The sequence below is a fragment of the Gossypium raimondii genome, chromosome 8 (genome assembly GCF_025698545.1).
Source record: "Gossypium raimondii isolate GPD5lz chromosome 8, ASM2569854v1, whole genome shotgun sequence".
NCBI classification, from domain to species: Eukaryota; Viridiplantae; Streptophyta; class Magnoliopsida; order Malvales; family Malvaceae; genus Gossypium; species Gossypium raimondii.
The window spans coordinates 9,333,259-9,359,556 of NC_068572.1; the positions used below are offsets into that span (position 1 = coordinate 9,333,259).

General features: G+C 35.6%; 3 protein-coding genes and 1 non-coding gene across 7 annotated transcripts; 2 read left to right on the top strand and 2 right to left on the bottom strand.

The window, feature by feature from the left end:
* The first annotated feature begins 2,004 nt into the window (after positions 1-2,004).
* On the top strand, positions 2,005-3,889 carry LOC105790715 (uncharacterized). Its single transcript, XM_012618457.2, has one exon. It carries the CDS (start codon positions 2,871-2,873, stop codon positions 3,792-3,794), a length of 924 nt encoding a protein of 307 aa, XP_012473911.1. The 5' UTR covers positions 2,005-2,870; the 3' UTR covers positions 3,795-3,889.
* A 1,005-nt stretch (positions 3,890-4,894) lies between these two features.
* LOC105790717 (photosystem I reaction center subunit II, chloroplastic) lies at positions 4,895-5,826 on the bottom strand. Its single transcript, XM_012618458.2, has one exon. The coding sequence runs from the start codon at positions 5,729-5,731 to the stop codon at positions 5,108-5,110; it is 624 nt and encodes a 207-aa protein (XP_012473912.1). The 5' UTR covers positions 5,732-5,826; the 3' UTR covers positions 4,895-5,107.
* Positions 5,827-18,861: 13,035 nt separating this feature from the next.
* TRNAG-CCC (transfer RNA glycine (anticodon CCC)) lies at positions 18,862-18,932 on the top strand. Its single transcript has one exon. It is a non-coding gene; the product is annotated as a tRNA-Gly (tRNA).
* Positions 18,933-19,026: 94 nt separating this feature from the next.
* On the bottom strand, positions 19,027-26,241 carry LOC105790718 (uncharacterized). Of its 4 annotated transcripts, none has more exons than XR_001132572.2 (3): positions 25,390-26,241; positions 22,917-23,461; positions 19,027-19,160 (listed from the first exon to the last, which is right to left on the bottom strand). XR_001132572.2 is itself a non-coding variant. In XM_012618459.2 (2 exons), exons 1-2 carry the CDS (start codon positions 26,239-26,241, stop codon positions 23,051-23,053), a joined length of 1,263 nt encoding a protein of 420 aa, XP_012473913.1. In that variant the 3' UTR covers positions 19,412-23,050. The 4 variants fall into 4 exon arrangements, 1 of the variants encoding a protein (XP_012473913.1); XR_008198572.1 differs by lacking the exon at positions 19,027-19,160 and adding an exon at positions 19,412-20,244 and having other exon boundaries at positions 20,356-23,461; XR_008198571.1 differs by lacking the exon at positions 19,027-19,160 and adding an exon at positions 19,412-20,247 and having other exon boundaries at positions 20,356-23,461.
* Positions 26,242-26,298: the final 57 nt, after the last annotated feature.

Genomic DNA, 26,298 nt, shown 5'->3' on the forward strand with positions numbered 1-26,298 from the left:
TTATCAGAAAAAAACGACTACCATAGCATCTGATACCATGTTGAAAAAATATTCTCACTTACTTGTTTAATACACAGAGTATGTTTACATTTATAGACTATTTGTTTAACTAACTAACTAATCTTGTAACTGCCTAATTTTGCTAACTACTAACTGCATTAACTTCTCAACAAATACAAGCTCGAGCATACTTACCTCTCGATGAATCCTCCATAGGCTTATCAACTTTAACAATATGCCTCAACAAATTGCCCATTAAACTCAGTTTCTCTCAATTAAAGAACGCAATTAGTAATTCACAAAAACGAATCCACTCAACTATCAATTCTATAATTTCTTGGCTCAACTGGAATAAGGGTTTCCACCTTCTCACTTTTAAATAGCGCCCAGCTACAATCCAATGACCCTCAAATAAGATATAGAAGTAACCAGTGGGGTTGTTAACTCTTGCCAGAAAAAGAAATCATGTCCAAGTTATACTAAAGAGAAGTCTTCTGCAAGTCTCCATAATTGTTTTAGTTTATTCAACAAAAATCCATACCCCATTGCCTTATCCAACACATTCGCTATCAATGTTTTCCTCCAAGGATCGCAAAAGGCTTCAGGCTTTTCCTTTGAGACCGACAATCTAAGCCAATTAGTATTTTCTTTACCTTGAAAGTTCCAATCCTCATTAGACTTTGACGACTCTTGCAATACCTCTTCCTAATCCATTTGGCTAGATACCTTCTAAAAGGATTGCTTGTTTAAAACCGAGGTCCCCTACAAACTAGAATGTCTCATTATCATTCGTTTGTATCCCTTCATTTTCATACATTATCTCCTCATCACCATTCCTCGATCTCTTTATTGTAGGAGCTCATGAAGACCCTATCATAATGTTGAATCTTGGTGGTGAATGTTGATTTTGGCTCATTGAAATCTCACATTGAATGGGAATAGATAGTGGCTGCCTAAACCACTATATAAAAAAGATTTCATGCCACAAGTTTAAAGCATCCCAATCTCTTCCCTTCTCATATGTCTATACATTAGTATACTTCGAGAAATCTTTTTAATTAAAGATTTAATTAATTTGTATTTTTTTATAATGAAGTTATTATCTAGTGTAGGCGGCCGAGAACGTAGACAATTTACTGAACCTCGTAAATTTAATGAATTCTCTCATTTGTGTTTTTATTTGTATTTCTTAATTTTTCTATCGCAATTTAATATTTAATAATTATTTATCGAGTTTATTCACTGTATTTAGATCATTACGATTTAATAGTGATATTCCTAATTCGATTTTAGTATTTAATTGGAGTTATATTTGTGTAAAATATTACCTTATGTACCCAACAATAAAGCATTCTAATCTCTGATCGGAGAACGCTTCTCCATGGGAGACAAAATTGCAGAATCCAACTAGAGAGGTAAACGCCGGTCATTCACTTCTATATTATCTTTTTCAGTTAATCTTAAACTTTATTCAATACGAAAATATCATATTTTAACCATTTTCTTAGCATTTGATGTATTTGGTATTGCCCGTAATAAATTCCACATTCTCCTCGACATGAAGTAATCATTGTCCTTGAAAGACCAAAAAAAAGCGTATTGGATCAATCAAATTCAAAACTCCCGTGAGTAATGGGGTTTGCATACGTAACTGGAAGCAGGCGGCTTTTAAAACAAGTTGCTTCACACTCCTAGCTTTGTCTTGTCAGTCAGTCAAACCGCCATGGCAGCAAACAATAAAAAAAAGGCAACCTCAATTCAATGCTTGGAAACCCCATTTTCATATTTAATGCCTATGGTTAAGTGTTGAAGCAAAGCATTGACTAGCATCCCAATGATTTTTGTGGTATCACGCGAATCATCATTATCATATCTGTTGAAACATGAAAGCAACATGATGAGAAAAGGTCATCAACATGGTAAAAGAGAAACGAAGATTCTAATGAATACTGGGTTCCAGTTTAGTGTTTTGATATAATTACTTCACCATATAAATGCTTTTGCTAAAGCATGATGCTAATACATTCACATTGAATGCTCAACAACGTGATCAAGCCCTCCACACATCTTCCTTTCTTTTCTGTCCTTTTGGTGTTATCCAAATCCAATTGTAGAATTATTTCCCTTCTCTTGAGACAAAGATTGGGTGTCCAATGGATGATGTAGATTTCTCAAAACAAAGTTTGGCGTTTTTGGATTGTTTTTCCTTACAGTAATGGCATGTTGCGATGTGAGTTTAAGGAAAGGGTCCATTCCATTAATAACTATTTCTTTTTTGCCTTTAATTATGGGCACAACCCAGCAATGGAGAAATGGAAGTAGATAAAAAAACAAAATTCTGATAAAAAATATTAAAAAAGAATGAGTGTACATGAATGAGAGAAATACCTTTTTTAGCTTTTCTTTCTTTTGTGTAACGCTTTTATTAAAAACCCAGCCTTTTTGCCAGTTTTCATGAAGTTTTCCTTGTATTTTTTTTTGCCCTCCATCTCTCCCATGTGACTCATCCTCTCTCTTCCTATGTGTTTTGTTTTGTTTTTAAATCAAAATAAATTTTTTGGCCATTCTTGAGATGGAACTAAAGCGGACATTGATAGTGAAGCATATCTAAGTCTGCTCTATCTATATATCTCTCTTTCTCTTCTGTACAACCTTAAAAGTTGTCCGAAAACCAGACACCCAGATTGAGAAACTGAGTTTTGAAGCTTTTCGGGAAGTGGGTTCTTGAGTTCATCATCAATTATCTGAGGTAGGACTGTTGTGCTATCAATTTGTTCTTTCTTTTCTTTTTTTGGGTTAGCAAAAGGGTACCAAAATCTCTGCTTTAGCTAGAGAGGATTAGTAAAAAGAAAGGAGAAAATTTGCCTTTTATGGTTACTATAATGAGGGACTTCCCTTCTTGTTTCGGTGAAAACGGTGTTCAAGTTGCTGATTCATCGTCGTCATCGTCGTCAAGTGCAGCTAAAGCTGCTCAGAACTTGGTTACTTGTGTTTATCAGTGTAGATTACAGGGTCGTTCATGCTTGATTACAGTTACATGGACCAAGAATCTGATGGGTCAAGGCCTTAGTGTCGTAATAGATGATTTAGCCAATAATTGTTTATGTAAAGTTGATATAAAGCCCTGGTTGTTCTCTAAGAGGAAAGGATCAAAGAATTTAGAGGTTGACTCTGGTAAAATTGATATATGTTGGGACTTGTCTAATGCTAGATTTGGTGTTGGGCCAGAGCCAGTTGAAGGGTATTACTTGGCTGTTGCATTTGAACAAGAAATGGTGTTACTTCTTGGGGATTTGAAAAAGGAAGCTATCAAGAAGATTGACACCAGTGCTCATCTCAATTCCAATGCTGTTTTTATTGCAAAGAGAGAGCACATTGTTGGGAAGAAGTTTTATGGTGCCAAGGCTCAGTTTTGCGACAAGGGACGGATGCATGATGTGGTAATTGAATGTGACACGGTCGATCTTATGGATCCATGCCTTGTTATACGCATCGACAGTAAGACGGTCATGCAGGTGAAGCGGCTCAAGTGGAAGTTCCGCGGCAATCATACCATTTTAGTGGATGGACTACCAGTGGAAGTGTTCTGGGATGTGCACAACTGGCTATTTGGCAATGCTTTGGGCAATGCGGTTTTCATGTTTCAAACTTGCCTCTCTGCTGAGAAATTGTGGGCAAACCAGTCGGTTATCGATCCATCTGTATTGACATGGTCTTACTCTCAAAAGTTTAGAGATCATCAAGCACACGGACTTGGTTTTTCATTGATATTGTATGCTTGGAAACATGAATAGAAATTACTTGTGAGATTTCAAATGTACTTGCTGCTATGAAATTCAGAGATATGTGATTAACATATATTACATGCAAACCTAGCAGTTGTTATTCATTTACTTCTTCTGGCTGATTTGGATCACTAACCTGTTTTTTTAAAGTTCTTTGGAGAGCTGTTATGGAGACTAATGGATTGCAGGAAACTGTGAAGGAAAAATGCGGAAGCATTGCTGTAAGCTCCCCCCATTTGCTCTCTGTTAGCATGAAAACTTGACCTCTGTAATTGCAGGCTGATGAATCCTCGAAATGAAGGACATGGGGATGAATGCAGATTGAACATTTTCATGCCCTAAAATGATGGGAGGCATGGAATAGGTGTGGTACATTTTCTCCTTTGCATTTTAGTTAGTTTTTGTTATAAGGTAGGAAAGGTGGAAAGAGAACTTGTAGAGCTTATACCAAGCCCTACTATAGCTAAGCTAATTGAACTTAATTTTCAAAAGCTTTAGTTTCATTATAGTTTGCTGGATGCGTAATGACATGATTGCAGACCTTGTGAAGGCTCATGATATCTGCTAACTACGAAGGAAATGTGAATCTATGTTACTCGAATTCTTTATTTTTTTCTAAAGTATTCATTACCGGCTCTTATGTGTTACACCTGGATATGAGTGTGAGGGTATGATCTTCGAAAGTCCAAAAACATAGAAGAAAAAAAACGAACTTGTTTAGAAAACATATCTAACATTCACCCCGAAACCCAATAACATAGATGAAAATAAGTGGAGAGATGACATTTATTGGAGGTGGATGTCAACATCTCAATGGGAAGAAGTTTAAATATGGCTAAGACTAACTGACTTTTCACATTGATTAAAATTGCACATCTTTCAAGGATTGTAGGTCTGCACATGAGTCACTTGGAAGCCCATGCGGAGATTAGGCTTCTATATACATCAATTATAAGGGTCATTCATGAAGCTCAAGCTTGTCTACTGTTAGGAATTTAGCTGTATAGCAGATGCAGAACTTACCATTGAGTTCAAGCAAATGCCCACAGAAGTGAAAATTGTTATATTATTTTATCGCTCATTAAGGATGCAATGTAGAAATTTCAAAGTTCAACCAGAAACTCCTTTTGCTTATCATAGACATCAAGCACTTACATCTTCAAACATAATTCATAAGCCTATGAAGATGGACGAAATACAGGAAACCAATGGGCAATGAAAAAGGAAGTACATGTACCACATATAACAATTAACAGAGACTTTTATGTAGTCAGATAATCATGGTTGTTACATCTTGATCCCTAATTAAGCATTCTCTCATCTTACAAGTCATAAACTTGTTTCCCAGTGAACTTAACTTCAATAGGACTGACATTCTTCCCAATTGATCTGAAGTTCTGGCCAACTCCTTGGCGACCTGGGTTCACTTTCTCAGGATAAACTCCATCTTTGGGGTGGAGGTATTGGACCTCACCATTAGGAAAAACCCTGTAAAACTGGTACTTAATCTTGTACTTAGACCTCAGTCTGGTACCCAAAGCCAAGCATTGTTCTTTCCTGGCCAGCTTGAGCAAGTTAGGTCCTTGTCTCATGATGGCTGCACCACCAGTTGGCATCTCAAAGATTTGTTCTTTGGGTGAATCCCATGTGATGACATAGAATTCTTCAACTTGGGCTTTTCTCAGCAGTCCACCAGTGCTTCCTCCGAAGATGGGTGATGGGGTGTTTGGGTCCAATTCTGGAGGGGTGAAACCCACCGGAGCTTCCTTTGTGGCAGCGGCAGCAGCAGCTTCATCTGCAGCTGCAGCCCTAACGCTAGTTCTCTGAGCCATGGAGAAGTTGATGGACTTGGGGGTAGCTAATGAAAATGGTGAAGATGGGTTCCATGGAGCCAGAGACTTTGAAGTGGTGATAGTGGGAGTGAAAAGACCTGCTTGAGTTGCCATGGGGATGCTGATTATGGGTGTTATCGAGGTGCAGTTGGGGTATTGATGTTTATGGGGAGAGCTTGGATTGATGAAAGAAAAGAGGATGAGATGTTGACGGGGGTGGTAGAGTTTTGGATTTAGATCTTCGGATAAGATGATGATATTAGTTGGACCAATAGGATACTGGATTTTGATGCTTCCCTCTTACCCATGCCTACTTTTTTCTAATCATTATATTTGGGCAAAACACTAAAAAAAGTCTTTTTTTTTTAATTTTCCGAAATAGGCCGGTTTTTTAATTATTTACCGGAATGAGTCATTTTCCCCAAAATCGTGGCCACATAAGCGCGATGTCGAGAGTGCGTGACAGTCACGCGCCCACGTCGGCGTGACTCTTGGCGTGGACGCTGTTGACTTCAGCAAGCGTGAACAGTGCCCCAATGGTCAAATTTTTGACCGTTGCCCCAACGGTCAGATTTTTTTTTACTATAAAACCCCCCACCCCTTATTTTTTCACAAACAAATCCCATCTCAATTTCATTCAAAAATTCTCTCAAATTCCTTAAAAAATTCTCTTAATTTCCTTCCAAAATTATCTTAAACTCTCAAATTCCTTTCAAAATCCTCACAATTTCCTTCAAAAAATCTCTCAACTCCATATTAAATTTCTTTGTCCATTCAATTTCATTTTTTTAAGAAAATTTTAAATATTTTTATTTTTTTTAAAATAATTTTAAAATTTTTATATTTTCAACAAAGGCCGAATCATTGATTCGTCTTGATAGGAATCACATACCTGGGTGGAGCAAATGAAAATGGTAAGTATTAAATTTAAATTTTAAATTTTATTTAAGATATTTTTATTTATGTATTTTTAGATAAATATTAATTTATTTTTGTTATAAAAGTCGAAGATCGGGTATTGGAATGCAATATTTGAATATGCATGGTCCTCCATCACCGTTAGTAGAGAACTACTTATGGAAGCGGGATTTTGGCACGTGGCGACGTGAGGCCGAGGATGCAAGTTGGGCCAGCCGATCGGTCGCTCATCGAGAGGTGGAGACCGAGATGCACACATTTCATCTTCCATGTGGAGAGTGCACTATCACTCTAGAAGATGTCCATCTACATTTGGGGTTGCTTGGGTGGATCGGGCACCCAATCCGGGTCTGCCCAATCTAGTAATTGGGAGGCGGTGTGCTCTGAGTTTTTGGTACTATTAGGATAAAATGGATGGAGGTAAGGTGGAGATGGGTTTGATTACGTGCCACCTTCCCAATCTGAATGAAAATTCAACCGAAATTAAAAGAATTGATATGCCCGATCATACATTCTTCAAATAATTGGAGGCTATCGATGGTCGACACGTCACGAGCCGTGTACATCTAAGGTGGTCGCTAAAACTCGTTGATTTTAGAGCACGGTGAATTTAGTTGAGGTCTGCCGTCTTGGCAACATTATATCGGGAGATGTGCGGGCGACCAAACCGAGGAGGGCAAAAATCGGAGGTTGCCTGTCACTACTGCAATCATGGGCACGGTTTCGCTTTCCATTTCTACGTCCTCGAGTGAACCACCCATATACATTCCCACTCGTAACGAGGTAAATTTTATATTACATTGTGAAATTGTTATGTAGATTTTGTAAGAATAAAAGTATGCTAAAAATTTATTTAATTAGGTGGAACCATCCGGCAAGTTATCGTGGATTACCGTCTGAACTTGAAGATATACGGCTTCTATTGGAGCAATGGTTGGAAGCAGAAGTAAGTATTATTGCAAATAGATATTTCCGTACATTCGCTAGTGGATTGATATTTAGTATTTAGTATTATGTATATATGTAATATTTCTATCATGTTCATGTAGTTTCAATGGACACCATACGAGGATCCGTGATCAGGCGTAATCCGGAAGAGTTTTTACAAAATCCGAACGCTTGGCACGTGAAAGTGGTGTTGATCAACTATGCAACCGTGGAGCCCCACCAGACAGACAGAGTCCTACGACAGTTTGGATGTAGACAACCGATCCCTGCGGACCCTGAGGTGTTTGATGAGCACCACAAAATCGACCTTCGGCTATTAGGTACGGATTGGACTAGATACTGGTCAGAGTACATAGAAATGTGGGAAAATCGGAATGAATATCTACCTACTCGGGAACAAATTATCGTTCCCGAGTTAGCGTGTGTTCCAGAATACATGCCATGGTTTAGGGTCCATGGGAAGGCGTATTTACTTACGCCGGAGGAGAGGCAGCGGCAAATACGTGTCGGAAGGGAAAGGCGCCCGCCTCCAAATCCAAGGGGACAAGATTACGAGGGTAGCCCCTCAACGAGGCCTAGACATTCACCCGGTTCATCATCAGTGGCCATGCAATCACCGTCCCCAACGAGAGCACCGACTTGATCACCGACGACAATTCAACAGATGATACCCACGCAATCGCCTTTCCTTATGATGCCGGTATGTTTCTAGCCCTTATATGTACCCTAACCCGTACATGTATCCTTTTCCGAATCCTATGGGGGTTGGAGCCAAATGCTCGGATCACTCCATTTCTGTAATGCCGAAAGCGGACCACCGATTACTAGGCCACAGAGGAGGGTCGCAAGGGGGCCGTCGGGAGCTCTCCTTTTACCAATCGCCAAGAATGCATTAAAACCCTAACCTAACCTAATTTAATTTAATTAAAACCCTAACCCTAACCTAATTTAATTAAAACCCTAACCCTAACCTAATTTAATTAAATTAAAACTCTAACCCTAACCTAATTAAATTAAAACCCTAACCCTAACCTAATTTAATTAAAAACCTAACCTAATTTAATTTAATTAAAACCCTAACCCTAACCTAATTTAATTAAAAACCTAACCTAATTTAATTTAATTAAAACCCTAACTCTAACCTAATTTAATTAAAACCCTAACCCTAACCTAATTTAATTAAATTAAAAATCCTAACCCCAACCTAATTTAATTAAAACCCTAACCCTAACCTAATTAAATTAAAACCTAACCCTAACCTAATTTAATTAAAAACCCTAGCCCTAATCTAATTTAATTAAAAACCTAACCGTATTTAATTAAATTAAAAACCTAAACCTAACCTAATTTAATTAAAACCCTAACCCTAACCTAATTTAATTAAATTAAAACCTAACCCTAACCTAATTAAATTAAAACCCTAACCTAACCTAATTTAATTAAAAACCTAACCTAATTTAATTAAAACCCTAACCCTAACCTAATTAAATTAAATTAAAACCCTAACCTCTAACCTAATTTAATTAAAACCCTAACCCTAACCTAATTAAATTAAAACCCTAACCATAACCTAATTTAATTAAAACCCTAACCTAACCTAATTTAATTAAAAACTCTAACCGTATTTAATTAAATTAAAACCCTAACCTAACCTAATTTAATTAAAACCCTAACCCTAACCGTATTTAATTTATTTAAAACCCTATCCTAACCTAATTAAATTAAAAACCCTAACCCTAACCTAATTTAATTAAAAACCCTAACCCTAACCTAATTTAATTAAAACCCTAACCTAATTTAATTTAATTAAAACCCTAACCCTAACCCCTAACCTAATTTAATTAAAAACCCTAACCTAATTTGATAATCTTACTAATTTGTACCACACTATTTCCGGCTTAATAATTTTACATAAATTGATAATTTGACTAACCATTGACAAAAGTTTTTGGGCATAATAATTTTACACAGTTTTACATAATGTTGGATTTCGTAAAATGTTTTGACTTGTACTAACATTTAAGAAATATTTCGTAATTTGATAATTTAACTAAAAATTAATACAATTATCAATTAATAATTGAATAAAATGTAATCGCATCACTTATTACATTCAACTATTGCGATTAGGGCATGATCGATTTGTACGGCCTGGGTTCCTACACCATCCGCACAACTTCTGTTGACTGGAAGTTTCTCGGATATCCATATTGTTCCGTATTCTAGTGAAGCAAGGTCGACCCTTCGACTTGCGACGCAATTCTCTATCCGGTAACAGCTTAAAAGGAGCAAGAGATACGGGCGGCCACTTACGTTCATCTGGGACCGGTGGGAAAACGTGTCTCCATACGTGGTACATGTTTTCTAATTTGTACACTTCGTCCACATAACTCAGCGGATCTAGACGGAGTTTTTGACAGGCTGCAATAACATGAGCGCATGGATAACGAAGTGCGTCGAACTTCCCATAGTCACAAGTCATGTTTCGCAAGTGTACACGATATTGCCCGCCAACAACACCTTGGTGCGGTCTGTCAAACTCCGTCACGCGAAACCATAAATTGTCTTGATCGTGACACACTGCGTGCATGGTGTTTGCCCTCGCGTTCGCCTTGTTAATTTCTTGAACTACCTTACTGCACCATACATGCCCACCCTGCATCTGGCCTGCATAAGTTGCCGCTCGCTTTGGAAATAGCACCGCCAAACGGAAATATGTCTCTCGCACAACCGCTGTTATCGGTAGATGGCGCGTTCCTTTAAGAACAGAATTTATGCATTCTGCCAGGTTCGACGTCATATGGCCATATCGTAGGCCTCCGTCGTATGCTTGTGCCCACTGTTCGAAATGTATGTTGCAAAGGTAGTCCGCCCCTGCTTCGTTTTGGGATCGTAAGATTGCCAACATCTCGTGAAAACGATCTTTATTCATTTCATACCCTACCAATATAAGAACATAGCGAATATTTTATACCACTTCTACCAATAAAACTAATTCAAAATGACAAACGAAATAATACAGTTATATAGTAAATACCCATGTTGGTCACTTGTCGTCGTTCGATCTTAGATGGATATTGCCTGTAGTAGTTCAAAGCAACGTGTCTCAGGCAATATCTATGGTGTGTACGCTGCCACAGGCTTCCCTCTCGATCAAATGCAGCTAGTATACCGGCGCCCCGATCTAAAATAACGCAGATATTAGGTTGGGGGCACACATGCCTCCTTAACCTAGAGAGAAAGAAATCCCAGTGATCAGACGACTCCCCCGGTGTTATTGCAAATGCAATTGGAAGAATTCTCCCACCGCCGTCCTGTGCCACTACAAGCAATAGCCGATGAGTGTACCTATCGAACATGAAGGTACCCTCAATTTGTACCAACGGCTTGCAGTATGAAAATGCGTCTTGGCATTGCTTAAAGGTCCAAAATAGGCGTTTGAACACTTGGCATCCACATAGCAACCAGCGTCAAAATCGCGTCCCTGAAAACGCGCTATGTGACAGGTCAGCGCGTCCACGTCAGCGCGACCTGCTGACGTGGAAGGAAATCGCGTCAGCGCTGACCTGTCACGTACCCTGACATCACGCTTATGTGGCCGCGATTTTGGGGAAAATAGCCCATTCCGGTAAATAATTAAAAAATCGGCCTATTTCGGAAATTTTTAAAAAAAAGGGCTTTTTTAGTGTTTTGCCCATTATATTTCTTATTTGATGCTAAATTTAATTTAATTGGATTGGTTTTTTGTTTTTAAACATAATGCAGGATTATTATATTCTCTAAATTATTAGAGCATTAGGTAGTTTGTCAATAATGGTCAGTAAAATCTGATTCAATTCGAAAATTTCGATAAAAATTTAAATTTTGAATTAAATAATTGAGTTATTTGAGTTAATCAAGTTATTCGGATCATCTCGAATAAAAATTAAGTTTTTTGGTTTAATTGAATATGAATTACACAAGTCGAGTTATCTAAAAATCCAAATAAGAAAAATAAAATTACGTTGTTTTGATAAATTTTACGTTTTTAAAGTTAAAAGTCAAAACCATTGAGTTAAAAGGTAAAACTACGTCGTTTTAATAAATGTTTACTCATTAAGTTAAAAGATAAAATATTATATTACTTATGTAGTTAAATAATCTTGTACTTTGTTTACTAGTTAAATAATCGGTCTATGTAAATGCAACATTGAATATAAATAATAGGATTCATTAACTTGACTCGAAAATTTTTGACTTGATTCGATTCGATTTGAAAAAAATTCAAATTGAGTTCGGTTACTAAAATAGGATTCGTCAACTCGGCTAACTCAAAACTTTTTGACTTGATTTGACTTAACTCGATTGAATACTCACCCCTAGTTGTCACCAGGACTAAGATTTATGGGTGAGAGGCCAATTGAGTGTTAGCTTGATTGGCATGGATATTGTTGCCGATCTAGGAGGATGTGTGTTTAAGTGCGTTCAAGTGCATTATTCTTCTATTTATAGATTGAGGAGTTGTTATAGGTAATTTTAGGCATTATGTCAAAAAAACATATAAATATATTGAGATTGTTAAAAATAAATATTGGAGAGAGAATTGCATTATCGATTATACATTTTTTTGGGGATCATTTTTAGGGGAAAGTATTCAAAGCTCTAAGGTTTGATGAAAAAAATCCAATTATATGGTTTGAAAAATACACACTTATCTATTCTATTTATTATTGTTATTTTCAACCTTTATATTAAAAAATTCCAATAATTTATTAAAACATAATGTAATTTATTTATTTTATCTTCGTTCTTACATTAATTTTTTTAATTAAAACAATAAAAATCTAATAAGCTAAAACATAATTAATATATGTTAGTTTATTTTTATCGGAAGTTACATGTATAATCATAATTTCAATTACAAAAAATAAACTCTAATAACTATAACTAAAATTGTTGGGGATCGACTCGATTAAGTAATAAACAAGTAAAAATAATGAAGAAATTGAGAAATTGAAAACACAAATTTAATGAGGAAAAACCTCTCCAAAGATGATAAAAAATCACGAGTAAAGATAATTTTACTATAATGGTAAAAGAACAAAGAGTACAAAAGATGGAGATAAAACTAAACCTCAAAACTCGAAAACAAAAAACCTTCAAAATATAAACACAAAATTCTCCAAAAGCATTATGAGTCATAATCTCTAATGGGTGTATTTTTTAAGGTTGTAAAAGAATCCATTTACAGGCTAAATTCGTAGGTCAAATAAATTATGCTAATAAATGTTAAATATATTATACTAATAAATACTAAATCTTCTAGAAAGAAAATATATTTTGTTTAACTTGACTTGATCGCTTATTTGACTGAAATATGAGGCATATTCAATAAATCTTCACCTTGACTCGTATTTCCACAACGTCATCTTTGCCAAAGCCTGCCATAGGCCTATCTTGAACTATGCAGGGAATTAACTAAGTCGAGTCTGTGCTTAGAAGCTAGAAGACTTCTAGCCTTCGACTTATGCACTATCAAATCAAAATTAAGCGAGTCTAATTTTCACGAACACAGTGCCTTAACTTTTCAAAATTTGCATCCAAAAAAGAACCTCTCTTCAACAAAACGGTCATACCTTTTCCCCTCCTATGACCAAGTTGTCTCCGCTCCAATCAAGTTGACTTTGACTCCGTGATAGATGAGGGATGTCCGATTTCACCGGTCACTATAGAATCTTCCAGAATATAAAGGTTGTCGGTCCTTTTACCTTTTAACAAAATGATAGCCCCACGAGACACCTTAATGTCGCTTGACTCGATATTGATTCTACAACCTTTCAAGTCTAAAATACTCAAAGAGATTAGATTCTTTCGTAAATCAGGTATATACCTAACATCTGAGAGTGTCCTAATCGTCCCATTGTGCATCCTAATTTTAATAGTACCAATACCAATTACCTGACTGGATGAATCATTTCTCATGCGCACAACTCCACCTTCAATCGAATTGTATGTGGAGAACCATTCTCTATTGGGACACATGTGGAAAGAACATCTCAAATTTAGGATCCACTCAGACGTAAGCTCGGAGCTTTCACTCGTTGACACTAATAAGAAACCACCACCGCTTTCGTCAGCCAAATTAGCACCAGCTACATCTTCATCGTTACTCTCAGCAGCCCTTTTATATCGCAGTTTATAACAATCTACTTTGACGTGACTTAACTTTTTACAATAGCGACACATTTTGTTTCACTTCTTTGATGCTACCAAAAACGGAAGCTTGATTATCTGCCTTGCTATCTGAACCAAACTCATTGTCGAATTTGTCTTTACTCAAAAAATGACCCTCTACATCCTCAAAAGAGAGTTTGTCTCTGTCATAAATCAGGGTCTTCTTGAAAGACTTGTATGAAGAGGGTAAAGAACATAATAATAGCATAACCTGATATTCATCGTCAATCTGAACCTCAAAATTCTTTAAATAATCTAAAAGGGTAATGAATTGACTAGTGTTATATCTAATAAGCTCACCTTCGTTCATGCGAAACATAAATAAACGTTGTTTCAACACTAAATGATTAGCTAGAGACTTAGTCGCATAAAGAGTTTCTAACCTTTTCCACAAGGAAAATATGGTATTCTCCATCAATACCTCCCGCAATACCCTATTAGAGAGGCACAACTGGATTGCAGACAAGACATTTTCATCAAGCTCTTCCTATTCTGACTGATCTAGATTCTCAAAATTTTTCCCGATAACGACCTTTTTCAGGCCCGTTTGAATTAGAATTGCCATCATCTGAACTTGCCACAAATTGAAATTTGTGACACCATCGAATTTCTCAATGTCAAACCTTGTTGTTGCCATCTCTGAACGGGCTGACCTACGAAAATTGAACTAGTTTTGGTATCACTTGTTGGGGATTGACTCGATTAAGCAATGAATAAGTAAAAATAGCGGAAGAAATTGAGAAATTGAACACACAAATTTAACGTGGAAAAACCCCTCCAAAGAGGATAAAAAACCAGGGGTAAATATAATTTTACTATAATGGCAAAAAAATAAAGAGTACAAAAGATGAAAATAAAACTAAATCCCGAAACTCAAAAACAAAAAACCCTCAAAACATAAACACAAAATTCTCCAAAAGTGTTATGAATTCTAATCTCTAATGGGTGTATTTTCTAAGGTTGTAAAAGAGCCTATTTATAGGTCAAATAAATTATGCTAATAAATGCTAAATACATTATACTAATAAATACTAAATCTTCTAGAAAGAAAATATATTTTGTTTAACTTAACTTGCAAATAATATCTTATTTGACTAAAATATGTGGCATACTCAACAAGAATTTAATCAATCATTAGAGAAATATAAACCAAGATAAATATAGACTAAAACTCACACATGTTTCATATAAGGTGAGACTCAAATATAGGATCTTAAAATTTCTTGTAAGTTCATAAAAAAACATCAATGAAAATTATGTTTCGTTATTGTCATTCTCTTTTACTTTAAAAAAATATTTTATGTAAATACATGTTAAATATTAAAACTTAATTTTAATTTTATATTAATTTTTAGATGAATATATTTTTCTTTTATATTTTAATTAATTTATTTTCTATGAAAACCTTATAAATAATAATAACTAAGTAATTTTCAAGGTTAATATATAAAGAAACTAAATATAAATTTGAAATACTTAATTTTAATTGAAGTAAAACATATTTTTAATGAAATAAGTCAAACATATTTAATTTTATTATATTTTAATATTTTTAATATGTAATTAAATTTTACTATTTTTAATTAAAATATATAATAAAAAACATATAGATAAATAATAAGAATGAAATTATCTTTTAAAATATTTTCTTAAAAATTTTATTCAAAGATGAAGATTATAAAAATATATTTCATAATTTTTAATCTTAAGGAGGTAGATAATAAATATTTATACATTATTATTAAGTTTATATATATATATATATATATATATATATATATATTTGATACAATAATGATTCAAAGTTAATTTTGAAAAAGTGAACTCCCACCAATAAGTCACAAGTTGAAGTTGATTGTTATTTACTTTATATTTTACTTACATTTGAAATATAATTTAAGCATTTAATAAGATGTACTTTCAAAAAAAAAACTACTCAATTAGTCACCAACTTTCATAAATTTCATTTTGAGCATTAAAAAATAAAATATTCATTTTAGGCACATGATAAAAAAATATTTTCATTTTAAGTACTGTGGTTAAAAACTATTCTCATTTTGATCACCCATTGTTAATTTAACGTTATTGTATACTTATTCAATCACCCAACTTTAATATATATAGAGAGAGATCTTTACAAAAATTGAATTATTCAACTGCAGTGATAAAACTTATGTTTTCCTTATAACTCAAATCATTGTAAAACTTAAGTTTTTCCTTGTAACTCAATTCCTTGTAAAACGTAAGTTTTTCCTTGTAAAATCCTAGGTAATTCATTACTAGAAAAACTTAAATTAATTTTAGAAGGGCAAAATGAAATGAAAATTATAGTATTTTTTTGGTAAAAATCAAAATTTCCTATAAAAACCTATGTAATTCCTGTAAACCCCTCCCCCAATATTTGTCTTTTACGAGAAAAAGGACAAATATTAATTCGAGAAAATAAAAAAATTAAAGGAAATTAAAGAGATAAAATGATTTTTCTTGTAATGACCCAAGTTTTTCCTTTTAGGGTAAATTACACCATAGGTTGCCCAACTATGGGCTATTGTTTTTTGTCACTCAACTATGATTGTTTTAAAAAAATTGGTAATCCAACTATGGATTTTTCTTTGGTCACCCAACTAATTGAGATTATTATTATTTGGTCCATTTCTGTTAATTACACTTACGAGAGGGTGATGTGCTAGTTGAAAAATCAGCATAATAATAAATTTAGCTCTCAACTTTACATATTATATTGATTTAGTTATAAATTTAAAAAGTTAACCCTTAAAATTTACAAATGATCTCAATTTGATCCTAATTCTAAAAAAAATAAAGAAATATATAAAAATACATAAATATTTTCAAAAAAATATATAATAATAAATTTAAAAAATTAAAAAATTAATTGTTTACCAGACTTGCTTTTGGTGGCTATTTTGACGATATTTTCAATTGTGACTCCTCCATTTGGTTTTCTTGCCAGCACTGAAGTAGAGGTGTTCATGGGCCGGGCGGCCTGGCCTACCGACGGCCCGCTTGAAATATGGGAGGGTTTGGGTAAAATATAGACCAAATATGGGCTTGGGCAAAAAACGAGGCCCGATTAAAAACGGGCAGGCCTCGGCACCACTTTTTGGCCGGGCCCGGCCTACCTACCGAATAATAAATATTTTTATTTTTAACTTTAAAATACTTTTAAAATACTTTTTTAATTTTTTAATTTTAAAATTTTTTAAATTTTTTAAAATACTTTTTTAATTTTTTAATTTTAAAATATTTTTAAAATACTTTTTTAATTTTTATTTTAATTTTAAAATAAATTTTGGTATTTATTTAAAAACGGGCGGGCAGGTTCGCTTATGAATTTTTTCGGGGCACTGGGCAAAATTCTAGACCCATATTTGAGTGGTGGGGCCAGCCGAAATTTTTCTGGCCCTACCCACCCATGAACACCTCTACACTGAAGTAGTTTCGACGTTTTTTTGAGCTCTGCTAGAGATGCACGTGCTGTTTTGCAGTTACAGTAACCTCTTACTCTCTCACGAATCCCTCTCCCTCTTTTCCTCATACTATAATAACAGTGGCAGTGAGCAACAACAAGAGTTTCTTTTTGGGACTGGGCTTTGGTTGTTATGTGATTCAAGTCACATCATGTGACTCATCAAGAAAAACTTAAGATTGGCCCAAGAGCGGGGGCCTAAAACTAAAATGAAATTCTTTAAATGAGTGCTTAGCTTAATATTTCCACATTTTGTTGATTTAACGTGTTAGGTGTCAAGTTATTTGTTAGTTAAATTATTCCACAAGTTTGAATGTGTTCGTATGTTTTATCTCTAAGTTGCTAAGTTAGTTTTAATATGTGTTATTTTACCATGTTTGAGTCATTTGTTTTTGAATATATGTATATACGTGTGAGTCAAAGTATAGTTTCTAAGTTCATAGTTGAATTTTGAGTGAAGAAAATGTGCTTAAATGTTGCCTATTTATACTTGATGTAGGCGGCCATTCATTGCCGAAATGCATGCACAAAGGAACCTTCCAGAATCTTCATGACTGAAGCTTTCAATAAGGTTCATGTGGTTGTTCATATGGCGTGCAAGATACATGTCAACATACATTCCTTAAAGGTGAATGATTCATGACTATAATATAAGTGCATGGACGGTGGCAACATGGGAGATGGATTCATCAAATTCAAGTTGTCCATTCAAGTATTCAAGATGCATTAAATCATCAAATTAAGATGTGCCTGAGCCATGCAATGTACTTTCGGCTGGGGGGGATTGAGGTGAATTCAAGGGCTGCTCATTCATGGAACTTGAAGAATGCTTCATGGCTAAGCATCCATGAATGCACCAAGTGAAACAACATGATTATTCGATCAATTCATGCACCATCCTTAAGCATAAACCTAATTTTAATGCTATGAGTGTGAACACGTTAAACACAACTAGATACCGGATTTGAATAGGCAATTTAGAGTTTATAAATAGCTTTGTAATTGAACATTTTGGGAAGACCATTTTTAATACAAAAACATATTTTGTGAGATTCTTCTTTCTACAGTTCTTAATCGAACTTATCGAATTTATCAAGCTTTCATAAGTTTGTGGCGTTCAACCCTTGTCTTATCACTTCATTTTCCCATCCTGAAGTGTGGTGACTTCCTTATACCAAGGTTCGAGTAATTCGTCAAGTTTAAGCAGGTTGGGTTCCATTTTAACTTTGGTTCCGTAAATCATTCGAGTACTTCGAGTCAAGGTTTCCACCCCAATTTGAACCTATTTGAGACGATCCATCCTTAAAGCAATTTTTTAAACTTTCCAAGTCTCAAGAAATCGCATCAGGTTGGGCCAAACCTTGCGCTTTGTTGTAATTTTCTTTTAGGCTTTGTCCCTTTATATTGAACAAAAAGTGGCTCTGAACTCAGATTGACAACTTTTTATTTTGTTACTTAATTTTGGTTCATGAACTATAACTCCGTTAAAGAAAACATGTGACAATTTAGACAAATCAAATCATAACACATGACAAATAATTAAATTAGTTTCCTTTTTCTTCCTCCTCTTTCCATCTCCCCACTATTTTCTTCCTCTTTCTCCTCCCATGTAAATGGTTTCTGCCTTGATTAGTTAGTAGTGGTTAAATTAAGATTAATGGGACACAAGGTCAAATCAGCGCATCTAGTGTAGTGGTATCATAGTACCCTCCCACGGTACTGACCGGGGTTCGATTCCCCGGATGCGCAAATTCCTACGTTAGCGACATCCATCCGCACGGTGGTAGATCAGACACCATGCGAGCAGTTCCTTCGTTATTTTTTAGTTCTACAAAACCTCTACTGACTAATATGGTTGAGCTTATTCTGTCAAGGAATCATTGTGCAATGTCTAGCTAGGTATACAGGCATCACTGTTCTGAGCTGATCAAACTACTTTGGCAAGTTTTGGGTCAACCTAATCCGACATTCAAGTGCCTGCATACCAAGAAAAAGGCTATTCAAAAAATTATTTTTCACTGAGAAGCCATGAAACTAGATGTGAAAAAATAGCTAGGGATGAGAATAAAATTTGAAGCACAAGCAACATCAAGATAATATAAAAGAAAAAGAAAAATATTGCTGGAAATTATCCATGAAACTTGTATGTGCATGACTGACATTCATTGTCTTCATTTACCAGCCCGATAAGAAGTAATGGAAATATAATAGGAAATGAACCATGACAGTTTATCACGAAAAGCATTTATCATTCAGTAGTTACAAATTACAGGCAAATACAAGCCAACAAGTTAGACAAGCAGCCCTCTGCGTAGGCTATACAATCCGCAAATTTTTCTTATACATTAAATCAAGCCTAAGCACTACTGACGATCCATCAAAGCAGGAAGCATATGCTGAAAAAGATCTTTTAATACCGAAAATATAGAGCAGAGAACACTGTCAAAGGAGGACATATTAAACAGTGAAAAGATGTTGCCTTCCAGTCCAAACAATTTCAGCCACATCTCCCGCTAGACTAGCCATGACTAACCACTAACCCACAAAGATTTGAATCTAACATAAATAAAGGAACAAACAAACAAACTATTTCGACTCTTTCAACTCACATGTCAAAAGACTTATTTAAACCAAAACAACTACAAATAATATTTTGAATTATTTTCCGGCACCCCCTTAATTCAAAATCACAAACACCAAGACCAAGCATGAAGTAGTAGTGTTTTTGCTTTAAGAAGTGCTTTGGTAAGTATATATACTGCTTGTTCTTCAGTGTTGCAGTGCTTCAACTTGATCAATCCTTTTGCAACCAGCTCTTGGTTAAGATAATACCGAATCTCTATGTGCTTTGACCTTCCATGGGAAACTGGATTTTTTGTCATTGCTGTTGCTGATAAATTGTCACGAAAAATTGCCATTGCTCCTTTTTGTTCTTGGTGAAGGTCAGCAAGCAATTTTCTCAACCACAATGTTTGACATGCTGAGGATGCTGCTGCAACATACTCGGCTTTAGATGATGACATTGCAACAGTTGGTTGTTTTTTATAGCTCCAAGAAATAGCTGCTGATCCAAGAATAAAGAAGTTTTCAGAGGCTTTTTCTATAATCCAAGGCTCCTGCCCAATCACTATCAGTAAAACCACATAAAATGAAATTAGGATTATGTGAGTACCACAGCCCAAAAGTTCTAGTTCCAGCAATATAACGCAAGATTCTCTTAGCTGCTCCAAGCTGATGCTCGTGGGGGCTGTGCATGAATCTTGAAATGACTCCAACTGAGAAAACTATATTTGGACGTGTCTGAGTCAAGTAGATCAACCCTCCAACTAAGCTTCGAAAATATCTACCATCAGCCTTGTCAGTACCATCTTCAAGAATTCACATTCATTGGAGTACCAACAACCTTGCAACTAAACATGTTAAACATTTTCCAAAGATCAACAACATATTTCCTTTGCAGATCAAAATTCCATCTTTCCCTTGTTTCACTCTAATTCCAAGGAAATAACATTTTACTATTTTTGCCCACGGATGCAAGCTCTTCTTCCATAGCATTTCTCCACTCTCTTTTTTGCCGCAGCTTCCTCAAAGTAAGTAGGATCTAACCAAATAGAGCAAAAGTACATATTTCATAAATTTCGGCAAGTGATCTGAACCTATGTGGAGTGTCATTTGAATCTTCTGAGTCTGGTACCATTAACATTGAAATGAGATGTTTTAAGAATGGACGATGGATCTTCTTCTAAGACTTCCTGTCTGCTTTCCCATTTCCAGCATGATTCTTTACCAAATTCCACATCTCTTCTGATAATGATTTTCCCATTTATGGGATTACACGGTCTAAAAGCTTTGGATTGTGAACAATATCCAACAAAGATACACTTTTCAGACCCTTTATCAAGCTTATGAAACTATTGGCAATTCACTAGAGTAAATGCAATGCTACCTATCCAAACTTCAAAAGGTGTTCGGTTCAAGATTGCTCTAGTAGAAGAAATATTCAGCAAGTAAACTGCGGTACGAACAGCCTTTGCCCGAAATTGATCTGAAGGTCTTGGCTTTTCAACATGCTTTGGGCCATCTCTACTACAGTTCGATTCTTCCTTCAAATGAAAAACTTGAGCAGGGTACTCCGGGATATGAAAGAGTTACTTTTAGAGGTAGGGGACATGGTAGAGGTAGAAGCCAATACAAACGGACGAATAGTCGTGGCGGGGTACAATGCTATCATTGTCGCAGATTTAGACACATTGAAGCAAATTGTTGGTCTAAGAATAATTAAGCTAGTTATGCAGAGAAAGAAGAAGAGGAAAGTACGTTGTTCTGTAGTTGCCGAAAAAGAAGCTGGTGTTTGGTTCGTGGATAGTGGTTGTTCTCATCATATGACTGGAGACAAGTCCGTTTTTAAGGAATTGGACAAGATGACAAAGAAGAAAATTTTTCCTTGGTGATAACAAGCAGATACAAGAGGAAGGTGAAGGCACAGTTGCTGTCCAAACTAGTCAAGGCAAAATAAAACTCATTCAAAATGTTTTATTTGCTGTAGTTTGGCACATAACTTGCTTAGTGTCAGACAACTGTTGGATAGTGGATCTCTATCTTGTTTGATGATGGAAAGTGTGTTACTAAGTGAAAAAAACAGGTCAGGTTTCAGCCAATATTTGTATGAAAGCAAATAAAATGTTTCCCCTTAAAACTTCAAATATTGAATATGCTCTGATACCAAAGTGCTAAAAAAGATCTTTTAATACTGAAAATACAGTGCCAAAAGAAGTAAAAAAACAGTCAAAGGAGGATATATTAAACAGTGGAAAGATATTGCCTTACAGTCTAAACAATTTCAGCCACATCTCCAACTACACAGACCACTAACCCACAAAGATTTGAATCTAACATAAATAAAGGAACAAACAAACAAACTATTTTGACTCCAATTCACATGCCAAAAAACTTATTTAAACCAAAACAACTAGGAAATGATATTTTGAATTATTTTCCAGCAGCATATACAATTGGGGGAGAGAGAGAAGGAAGAAAATGAAAAGAAAAAGAATTTAATTAAAATTTTTTTCCGTGTACCATGTGTTGTTTAATAAAATTATAGTTCAAGGTCAAAAATATGGGACGGAATACAACATTAGGAACTACTTATGACAAAAAACCATAAAGAAAAACATTAAAGGTTAATCTGGTAATCAGAGTATACTTCAAACGCTATTTTACTGTTAAAGCCTTTCTTTTCCTTCTTTTATTTTTCTTTTGAATAAAGAAAAGAATTGCTTCGACAGCAAACTTATTTGAAAAATCGATTTTATTAAAAAATAAAAACAATATTTTTTAAAATATTTAAATTTAATCATAAATTATTAAATTTTATTAGATTCTTTCTCTTTTCAAATTAATTTTTTCTTCCCTTAATTCTTTTGCTGCTAAAAAGACAAGAAAATGAGACAAAGAAAAGAACAGAATAATTTATTCTTCACTTAAAAATATTTTCTAAAAATTAAATGAATTTTCTAAAATAGTTTTTATTTTATTTTATAAAAAATCAATTAAACAATCATTTTTCTCACTCTTACTCTTAATTTTGTCCATAAGGAACAGTATGAAAACAAAAATCATCCAAGCTTTAAGCTTTGCCCAGACACCAACCATAAGATGACCTAATCCAATCCAATCCAATGCTATCCATCTTACCAAACACACCAATAGTGTATGTATCAAAACTTATACCTCATTTTTTAATGACGAGATAAGCGTCAGCTTGCAGATCTTCTCTTTGCTTTTCTGGGCATATTTCCTCCAACATAATCAACTTCTCGGGAATAATATAGCAATTTAAAACCTCAGGAAAAATAAGAAGATAATCAGGTGTCCGTTGGAGTGGGCATTAACCTAAGCTTGTCATCTGAGGAACTAACCCTGGAATCCCTCTCTTCTGCTAGCAATGACTGTAAATCACTACCATTAGCCAAGCTGTTGAACTCAACTGCTTTAGATGGAAGGGTAGGATATCGTCGTTGGCAAAAGGTCATTAGCCTTTTCACTGATTGCAAGTATTTGCGAGTAGTCTCATCGTTCATTATGTGGGCAACACTATTGGTATAGATCTTTTCACGAGCTGAACGTTCATGGATACCAACCATAGTGACACCAATTGGCCAGGGTGCATTACCGATAGCCATCTTAATGTAATGGTCCATGGCAGCCAGGTAGTCCCTCTTCATGCAGCATTCGACCACCACCAACAATGCTTGACGGATATCATCAGGAAGCACCTGCGATTCGAAAACATGACAAGTAAATACTGGGTCTTGTGAAATCTAAGTTCTGTGCACAATGCCGCAAACAAACATAGTGGATACCAATAGAAAATTTCAACAAATAACTGGTTGGCTCTCTGTTTAATCTTCTCATAGATTGAAAAGAAAAAAAGGAATCAAAAGGTGCTGGGGAAAAAAAAAGCAACTTCCCAACCATTAAACACTGCTAAAACCATAAGGAACTGTAATGCTTTGTAGAAACCAATTTCACACAATTAGTATGGGGCAATAATGCAAGTTCAAAGCATGGGGATCAATTCATATTTGAAAGTGACTTAACTTCATAACATCCAGCAAAGGATGAGAGTCATGCTCGTGAATGGAATCATACTGAAGCAGTATGCACTTTTGGAGCTTAAACCTGTTTAATTGTGTTAGAGAAACTATAGGTTCAGTGACTCTATTTACAAAGAAACAGGGACTCAGGGAGCAGACCACCAAGATAAATGCTGCAGAACATGGTTGACCATAAATCTAACCAGAAAGCAGGCAGTAAACAACTTAGCCATGCAACGAGGCTGACAAAACCTTGTTATAAAGATGAATCTCCTATCCATCTGAACTCCAGGTTTACCAATGGTTGGCTATATAACACAGTCACCTGAATAATTCTTCATGAAGACTTCATTGACCATTACACTTTAATGCTATTTGAAATTATTGACCATATTAACAGTCTCGTAACTCTTTACATGGAATTAATAAACCAAGCCAAGCCGACAAGCTTTAATGCCGCAAAATTGTCCAAGTCCACTTTATCCAAGTAAATTGCGCCACTTTGTCTTAGTCCTCCCAAAATTGTAGCTTACTAGAATATCTAAGCCTGTTGGAGGTGCATAAGCACTGATAATATTTAAATTTTAAAGTCTTGCTACCTAGTATGAGTTAAAGCCAAGATCCTATTGTCCTCCTAATGTCAACAACCTCATCAACCAACTGGCAGTCTAAGCCAATGAAGCCTTGGCTGACTAAGGTAGAGGCCTAGAGAACTTAGTGATCCTAGGTTTGAGTCTCACCTTGTATATATGTGAGTTCTGGTTAGCTAGTTAGTTAAGTTGGTTGAGTTAGTTATTCAGTTTAGTGCTTATAATGAATGTTTCTGATCAAAAGATAAAGGGCAGTCTTAAATTATACCTATCCAATTCCTATTCCCATCTCAACTTGAATTTTATACCATAATTTGCGACCCTATTTACCAATGGGTTTAACTTTCTTGCCCATCCATTTAGTCTCATGCAGGCACACAATATTAATATTCTTCCTAATTTAGCCTCCACTAGCCTACACATACCTGTAAGAGAACCTATGCTCCCATTAGCTTGGGGAAACAGGAAGCCTTTGATCATTTGATATCACACAAGTAGATGTGGCCACTTAGCGGGGAACACTTGCTAAGAAAATATTAAAAATTACGGATCATCATGATTTCTGTCCCCTAACCAAGCAACTGTTTGAGCGTTCAAAGGGAATAAATCTCAAAACAAGCGATGAGAAAGCAACAGACATTCAGACACCAATAACACTTTGATTACTAGAATTCCAACTCGAAGATACCATGAATATATGTGAATAGCAGTAGAGTAATAATTCAACTCATTAATTTCTATAGCTTCGCCCATCTCTAGACCCCCAGATTAAGGGAACAGAAGTCACAGAACATCTCTCAACATTGCAGTCTTCTGAACTAGCAAATACAAGTCCTGTACCTCTAGTTTTGATCTAACAAACAGCTAGTCTAACAACTTAATTCTTACCGATTTCATTAGTATGTCAAGTAAAATTTCAATTCCTTTAGTTAGAAAACCTATACTCCATTTAACTTGCTAACATATAAAGAAAAAGAAGGAAGATGCAATAATTCAAATCAGCGAAAATATGTTTACCTTCTTCCTACAGAACTTGAACAATGGATTCAAGTAACGAGCGCACTGCTTAAACGTGGCTACCATGGACTTCCCTTTTGCCGTTCTCTTTTCAGCCTCACCCATATCATCCAGCTCCTGTTTCCACTCATTCAACAACCTCTTGAAAAACACCAGAATCTTATCTTCATCACACAGCTCATCGAAATTCGCCTTCATTCTTTTCAAATCCTTATCCATATCGACTCCGCTGGACCCACCATCACCATCACCACTCAACTCTCCTCCTCCTCCTCCCCCTTCTTCTTCCCTATCCTGTCCTCCTCCTTCCCCTTCTTCCCTATCCTTTCTCTTCCTATCGCTCAAAATCCCCGTCTTCTGCCGCTTCCGCAGCTCGGCAATGTCTCTCAAGAAGTCATTGGTTTGACCGTCAGTCATATCGCTGTCGACCTCGAAAAGACCTGCTTTTAAGACGTATTTTAACCTTTCGAGACGAGCTGCGTCATCTTCGCCGAAGAGCGTAATAGGTTGTTTGAGGAAGCGAAGGCGGCGGATGACTTCTTGCCTTGGAAGGTCGAGGTTGTCAATGTTTTGTTCATCGGTGAGGGATTTGGAGGAACCGGCGGTGGAAGTTGCAATTGTGGATGCCGTGCTGGAAGCGGAGGGGTTAGGTTTGGCGGAAGTATCGCTGACATTGGAGGGGGATGCAGTGGATTGGCGGTGACATTTCGCTTCGAGTTCGCGTTTTTCTTGCTCGCGAAGCTTTTGGATTTGCTTTTGTTCTATCTCGGAGCGTTTGAATACGCGCTTTCCGCCGGTATTCTGAGCTAAACTTTGCCGTTTCTTGAGAAGCTCTTCTTTGAGAAGATCCATTTAGAATCGATTATGGTCATCTCCGAGGCTTGATCTGAGTTTCGTTGAAGATAATGA

Excerpts from the sequence above, each read along its gene's own strand:
- LOC105790715 (XM_012618457.2), top strand. The coding sequence starts at position 2,871 with ATGGTTACTATAATGAGGGACTTCCCTTCTTGTTTCGGTGAAAACGGT.
- LOC105790717 (XM_012618458.2), bottom strand. The coding sequence starts at position 5,731 with ATGGCAACTCAAGCAGGTCTTTTCACTCCCACTATCACCACTTCAAAG.
- LOC105790718 (XM_012618459.2), bottom strand. The coding sequence starts at position 26,241 with ATGGATCTTCTCAAAGAAGAGCTTCTCAAGAAACGGCAAAGTTTAGCT. Across the intron at positions 23,462-25,389 it reads TCAAGTTCTGTAGGAAGAAG|GTGCTTCCTGATGATATCCG; the intron begins GTAAACATATTT and ends TTCGAATCGCAG.